Source organism: Natator depressus, chromosome 13, assembly GCF_965152275.1.
Source record: "Natator depressus isolate rNatDep1 chromosome 13, rNatDep2.hap1, whole genome shotgun sequence".
Classification (NCBI taxonomy): domain Eukaryota; kingdom Metazoa; phylum Chordata; order Testudines; family Cheloniidae; genus Natator; species Natator depressus.
Genome location: NC_134246.1, coordinates 36,830,729 through 36,837,867, shown reverse-complemented (window position 1 = coordinate 36,837,867; position 7,139 = coordinate 36,830,729). Strand labels below are relative to the sequence as shown.

Below are 7,139 nucleotides of genomic sequence, written 5' to 3'. Positions count from 1 at the left end.
TGACTTGCCACTCTTCATGGTCATAGGTGGGCCACCAAAGTCACATGGCCCCGTTCCTGCTCTCTGGTTGGGTGAAAGAACGTTTTTAAGCCAGCCAAGGGCACGCTGCAGCTCGGAATTTTGATGGTGGAAAACCCTTGAGGAATGGATTAGGTGTACAAATGATCAGCATTTGTAGAGGTCCTATACAATTCAACAGAGAAAATACAACCCTTGCTCCAGAATCCCCTTAGCTGATGTAAAACCCTGTGCACACATGGGAATTCGAATGACTCAGGAGGAAAGGTTGTCACCGAATTTTATTCTGGGGTAATGGGGCATGTGGAAAAATAAACACAGAGATCCGGGGACAGGAGCGAGTCAGACGCAAAGTAAAAAGCCAGGCAGACATAGCCTGGAAGCACAGGAATGTGGCCCTGAGAAAAAGCTAAGAGAAGAACCATTTGGGCACAGAGTCTTGGCTTCAGAGGCAGGCTCTGTACAGTGAATAGAGGAGCTGTCTGCTGCTGTTTGATTCCAGCTGTGTTCAGGGAAACGGGACTTTGGATATTCCTTGTAAATAAACTAGATTGCATCAGAGGAAATACCAGACTCCATTGTCAATTTCTTCTCCCAACCGGAACACGCATAGGGTCCCAAACATTGACTCCACACTTGGGGAGACAATATAACAAAATTTCAAACATTGATGGGGTATTTCTAGCTACAAAAGGATTTCAGGACTGAGCCACTCGCAGCATTTCTCTAACACTAGAAACAAATACTCTGATCTAAAGCACCTCAGGGTTCCACTCAGGCACATTGCCCATTATGGTGAAATTGGCCCTTTAAAGGGGAGCGTCTCCTTTAACTCAGTTTCTGCAGAGTTTTGTTGATCCAGGGGATGAATTTGGAGATTCTTGTGTATATGCTGGGGAGTCGCCCATCCGGATCTCCATTGGAAATGATGCCCTGGACCACCCCGTCGCACACCAATGGCCCACCGGAATCACCCTGCCAATAAGAAGAAGAACATCAGTGACTGATATTACCCAGCCCAGCCTGTCCTGCGGAGATCTCAGATTGCATGTGGGACAGGTGCTCTCTGCAGCTGAAGGCCTAGCCCTTCCTGCCAAACAGAACCAGCCTGGAAATGGGTCGGCAGAGAGGGAAATCTAGAGCTGCACAGAATGTGGAAAAGGCAGTTTCTACAAAATTGAAATTTTCCACAGAAAACAATCAATTTTAAATTTTTGCTTTAGGAAAATTGAAAGGAAATATTTCATTTCGGGTCAGTTCCACCTGAATCAGAATATTTTACCTTTTAAAAAATGGCCTGAAACATTTAGTTTGGAATCAGTTCAACAAGGTGTTAAACTGCTTTTTCCTAACCATGCATTGGCTTGTGGGAGTTGTCCTTCAGGTCTTCATTCTCTCCTAAGAACGTGGCTCCCTGGAGCAGTACATCTCCCATAATGCAACTCAGATTTGCTTTTGACTGAGCTGTTTGAGGCATCATGGGAATCACATGACTCAGTGCATTGTGGGAGACATAGTCCAGGCAGGGGCTACCTAAGGGAAAATAGAGGCCTGAACTACAGCTCCCAGAAGGCAATGCGCTGCTAAGGAACTGCAGCCCCTTCAGCCTCATCTTCTCTAGCCTAAACATGCCCAATTCTTTTCGCTTTTCCTCCTACATAAGGTTTTCTAAACCTCTGATCATATTTTTTTGTTCTTGTTTCTCTCCTCTGGACTCTCTCCAGTTTGTTCACATGGAAGGAAACGTTTCAATCTGTTCACGTCTGAGCATGTTTCATTTCCATTTAAAATGTTGCAATGAAACATTTTGACATTTCTGAGTCAAACCAGCTTTTGGAATTTCTGTTCTGCCAAAAATGTTGAAATCTCAACTTTTCCTCAAAAACAACTTTTCTTCGAAAACAAAGATTGAAATGTTGCCATTTCCTGAGAGATGGGAACACTGATTCTCCCTCAGCTCCAGTGCCAACCTGGCCCTACGGACATCATCAGCAAAGCTCCCATCCACATGTACGGGGCTAGGATTTCACCCAGGGTCCTATCTGTTGGGTGGCCTCAGGGTTGAGTTCACCAGTAGAGCCTCGAGTGAAGGTGAAGAGTAGAGATGGTCAGAACATGTGGTAGGGAAGGGGGGTTTCCCCTTTTTCATCAACACTTTTCCTGGAACATTTAGCTAAAAACGCAAAGCCTAACCATGTCTAATCATGGGAGGTGTATTTCAGGTGTCTCGTGCCCTTATGGGAACACAGGACTGGAAGGGCCCTACTGGGTCATGAAGTGCAGTTTCTGCTATTACAGGCAGTCCTGTCATATCATCCCATCCATGAACTTATCAAGCTCTGTCTGCATCCTTGTTAGGTTGTACCCCTCGCCCAAAGGCTCCTGTTGGAGCTTTTTCCAGAACTTCCCCCCTCTGGTGGTTAGAAACTTTCTCCTCATCTCCAGCTTCCATTGATCCCTGCCACATTTGTCCCCATTTGATTCACCCTTTAGCTTCAACAGCTCGTCTCCCTGCCTGGTGTAGTCATCTCCCCCCCCCCCCAGCCCGATGTATTTATAGAGCAATCAGACCCCTCTCAGCCTATCTTCTATGCTAAGCTAGCCCAGGTATTTTATTCCTTTCTCCTCAGATCGGTTCTCCATTCCCCTGATCGTCCCACCAGCCCTTCTCAACACCTGCTCCAGCTGAGATTCCTCTTTCCGGAACAGGGCTGCCCAGAACTCTGCACCGGATTCCAGCTGAGCTCTCTCCAGAGCCTTCTCCGCTGGCCTTAAAACCTCCCTCTCTACTGGAGAGACCTGACCTGCTCCATCCCAGGATCACATGGGCCTTTCTTCTGGCCTCATCCTGATGGTGGCCCATGGTCACCCTGTGATTGACTGACACACCCATTTCTCCCTCCCTGTCTGTCACTTCCAGCTGACAAGTCCCCAGCTCAGAGCAGCAATTCTTGTTTCTTGACACTACGTGCATGAGGCCATGTTAAATTTCAGCCCATTTCCACCAGCACCTTGCACAAGGGCACGAACACTGGAGATACCTCTCCACAGTCATCCTACGTGCTGGGCTCCCCAGCTGGACTGCATCTCCCACGATGCATGATGGGCTCCCCTCTTGGCGTAGTGGAGCATGGGAGGGGCACGTCCATACTGGTTTCCACCAGCTCCTTCCCCTGGAGTAGCTTGCTGCACCCCCAGTGGCTCTGGGCGGGGGGATATTTACCTGGAAGGCTGATTTCTTGGCGTGGGGGCTGCCGGCACACAGCATGGTGGTGGGGTCGTAATGCCGGTACCACTCTCCGCACACGCTGTCCGACACCACCTCCTGCTCCGCCTCCTGCAGCCTGTCGGTGGTGGTGTTCACTCCGGTCCGACCCCACCCGGCCACGCTGCACTCGGAGCCTGGGCTGACGTGGTGATTGGCCTCCGGCAGGGGGATGGGCATCACCCACTCGGTCAGCTCCGCGCTGCGCCACAGCTGCCATGGGGAGGAGAGAGAGAGAATGGACCCGGATCAGCGCCGGTACTGGGGCTGGGAAGGGGCAGCACCACCCGGCCAGAGCATGGATGTGAGTCCAGGGAGTGAGTGTGAGGTCACTGGGGGCAGGGTGATGGGACGGGAGTGCTACCTTCAGCAGAGTGAGGTCACTGGGGGAAGGGCGATGGGATGGCACAGTGCCTGCAGCAGTGCGAGGTCACTGGGGGCCGGCTGATGGGATGGGGGTGGTACCCTAGCAGAATGAGGTCACTGGTGGTGGTACCTTCAGCAGCATGATGTCATTATCAAAGTTCTCATTGCTGAAGTCAGGGTGCTGGATCCAGCGACGGGCCCGGATCCGTTGCCAGTTCTGTCCTGGCTTCTTGAAGTCTTGGACTCCCAGGTAGACATAGATGTTGCTGGAAAAACCAAGGGGAAAATATGGGGGCGTTAGTGCCCATTAGATATTGGGGTGGGGCCATCACAGACCCTCTGGAAGGGACACCAGCCCAGCTCCTGGCCTGTGCAGATTTCTACCCACAGTTTTGCAACTGAGTAACACAGAGACCATCTTATGCACCTGCATGTGGATGGACTTCCTCCTTCTCCATTCTGGTTGGCTAAAGAGACCCAAAAGACTGACCAATGGACTATTCTCCTATGCAGGGTGACCCATTGTCCAGTTCTTGTGTCCATGGTTCAAGAAAGATGTTGATAAATTGGAGAGGGGTCAGAGAAGAGCCGCAAGAATGATCAGAAGATTGGAAAACACACCTTATACTGAGAAACTCAAGATCAATTGATTTCAAATTCAGAGGGACTATAGAGGATTCTGTTTGATTTCTTTCTCAATGATTATTTTGTGGTGTGAGTTTTTAACAGGGACTGTAACTAACGTTGTAACCACTTAGCAAAGTTCATCGTGGATTCTCCATCACTGGCAATTTTTAATCACGGTTGGATTTTTTTAAAAGATCTTCTGTAGCTCAAGAGGAATTATTTGGGAGATGTTCTGTGGTCCGTGTTATACAGGAGGTCAATCAAAATGATCATAAAGATCTTGAAATCTATGAATCATTGAACTCCATATGGCAGAAGAAGGAAAATATCCATGGGAAGGTGTAAGGCCCTAATCTGGGTGCCACTTTGAAATATTAAAAGAAATTGTTTAAAGGGGGGGAATCCCAGATGCCTTGGCTGGGCTGACACAGAAATAAGGTGGCTGGAAGGAATGAAACATACAAATAAGAAAAGGATCAAAGAGTTTTTTTATGCACTGTCTCCATCTATTGGTCGTGGACAGCAGTAGCAGGAAGCCGAACTCTGTGCAAATGACCCTGGGGATAGAGGTCACAGTGTGGGGCATGAGTGGCTGCTGAGTGCATCAGCGAAGATGTTGAAGTCCAGAAGGGAACCCGGACGCTTGGCCCAGCCCCTCTGGACAGCCCCTTCCCTCCTCCAGGGTTAGCAGGACAGGAGAAGTAGTGGTGAGACTTGATGGCAGAGATTGAGTCTCCTCCATCTTTCCTTAATCTCTGTCTGGATGTTCCCCTTTTGACCCCAAGAAACGCGATACAGACAGAAAAGAATTAATGTCTGATGATTGTAAGCGAAAGTAGCAGGAAATCTCGGGGACTGGGTCAGTCTCTGGTGCAACAGCTGGGCCCCAGGGCTGATCTATGTCCATTGCCTACAGTGTTATTCTGTTCAGTAGGGCTCAGATCCCCAAAGGCAGTCGTGGGATTTCGTGATTGCTTAAGAACAACCAAGTGTCTGGGTTTGAGAAGCGATGGCCAAGGGAAAAGACTTGAGAAGAGGCTAGGTTTCAACTGAGTGAAGTAAATCAATGACAGGGGCTGTCCTTATGGGACTGACTAAAAACATCATCTGGGATATTTGCCCTGTGGGGCAGGTCTAGTTTGGTTGGTTGGTTTGGGCTTTAAAATTTAACAGGCACCCAGTGAAATTCATATTTTTCACATCCCATAAATGCTTCTAGTCTTTGGGACAACATATTGCCAGCTCCTATCCCATCCCAGAGTTGGGGACTGGCTGGCTCGGGGGGTGGGAAATCCGACACGGGGCCTTTCTCCTCCAGAGGCACCAGCCCTGATCCAGCCCCAGGGCGGGGGACTGGCTGGCTCAGGAGCGGGGGATGGTGCGTTTCTTACCCCAGGTTGCAGTTACAATGAGCCGCCGTCACCACCACGTCCTCCCGGATCAGGAACCCTCCGCAGCTTCCCTTTGACCCTATTTGTACATAGGCCATGTAGGGTCTGGAGCCAAGCGGGGCTTCCTGGCCCCCGACGACCTGAGCTGGAGAGACAGGAAGGGGTTCAAAAGGGAGCTGGAGAGTGGGACCAAGAGCCCAGTGCAACCTGCACCCTCATCCCTTAGCTCAGCCCCTGCTGGCCTGGATCAGCCCCTTCGGCCCCCCTAGCCCAGCCTGCCACTAGGTCAGCCCCAACCAGCCCGGTATATCCCATAATACATGTACCCACTTCAAATCTACCTTTTCCCACATGGACCTATTCATCCATCCATCCATTCCTTATCCCATACATGCCCATCCATCTTCGGTCTGTGGGGCTGCCCCCAGCCATCTCTCCTCTCAGAGAACTAGGTCAGGAATTCCCTATCAACCCTCAGCTTCATTGTCCCATCTCCTGACACCTGCCTGAGCCCGATGGCTAATTCTTTCCACCTGCCCTTGGTGTGGGCTGCGCTGCCCACAGCCCCAATTGCCCAATTCTCACCACTAGAGCTGGGCAAAAATTGATAAGCAATTGGCAAATTTGCTTTTTAAAAAAAAGCAATTTTGGGGCATCAAAAGTACCTGTGAATTCAGGTGGAATTCAGTGGATTGTTTTGGCTGGAAAAAAAGGATTAATTTTTTCCAGGAAAAAGTAGAAAAGTTTTGGTGTGAGCACTGGGAAACGAAACATCTCGAGTTTCTGTTTGAAATGGTGCTTCCTTTAGAAATGGAGCAAATTGGGTTTTTTTAAACTATTTTTTTTAACAGTGACTAAAACCCCTTCTAAAGTGACCTGAAGTCAAATAAAAAAGATCCCCCAAAATTGTTTGGAGTTGAAAGCAAATGAAAAAGAAAAAGAAGTTTCTGGATCAATTTTTGTTTCAAAATTGCATTTCAGTTCAAAACTCAGCTAATGAACAATAAGGGTGAAAAACCCCTGCACAGGCCCCAAAATGGAAGCAAAAAGCAAAAAAAACCCCAACTGTTTCAGGGTGAAGGAGACACCCCAAAGCAAACAACCCCCCATTTTGTTTTGAAACGCTGTCTTTTTAGGGTTTCTGCTTCTGCGAGAAAAAATGAAAATAATAATTTTGGGAGGAACCCAGCTTTTCCCAGATTTTACGGTTCGGCCCCTGAACCAAAAACTCTGTGATTCGCTCAGCCCCTCTCCCAGTGGGAGCCCCCCGGGGCTGGGAAATAACCGGTCGCTCAGCTCGACTCACCAGTATGAAGCGGGACAAAGGCCATGGGGAACAGGAGCAGGAGCAGCATCATTGGTGCACATCCAGGAGCTGGAGCTGGTGGCTCTGTCTCAGCCCCGGGGTTTATATAGAGCAGATAGTGGGGAGGGGAGGCTGGGAAGAGGTGGCCCAGGAAGTGCAGGGTCAT

General features: G+C 49.4%; 1 protein-coding gene across 1 annotated transcript; it reads right to left on the bottom strand.

Moving 5' to 3' along the window:
- Nucleotides 1–846: 846 nt before the first annotated feature.
- Nucleotides 847–7,139, bottom strand: LOC141996969 (duodenase-1-like). Its single transcript, XM_074969264.1, has 5 exons — nt 6,974–7,139; nt 5,668–5,812; nt 3,780–3,915; nt 3,242–3,496; nt 847–993 (listed from the first exon to the last, which is right to left on the bottom strand). The coding sequence occupies exons 1-5, from the start codon at nt 7,137–7,139 to the stop codon at nt 847–849; spliced, it is 849 nt and encodes a 282-aa protein (XP_074825365.1).

Excerpts from the sequence above, each read along its gene's own strand:
- LOC141996969 (XM_074969264.1), bottom strand. The coding sequence starts at position 7,139 with ATGACCCTGCACTTCCTGGGCCACCTCTTCCCAGCCTCCCCTCCCCAC. Across the intron at positions 5,813-6,973 it reads CTTTGTCCCGCTTCATACTG|CTCAGGTCGTCGGGGGCCAG; the intron begins GTGAGTCGAGCT and ends CTGTCTCTCCAG. Across the intron at positions 3,916-5,667 it reads CATTGTAACTGCAACCTGGG|CAACATCTATGTCTACCTGG; the intron begins GTAAGAAACGCA and ends TGGTTTTTCCAG.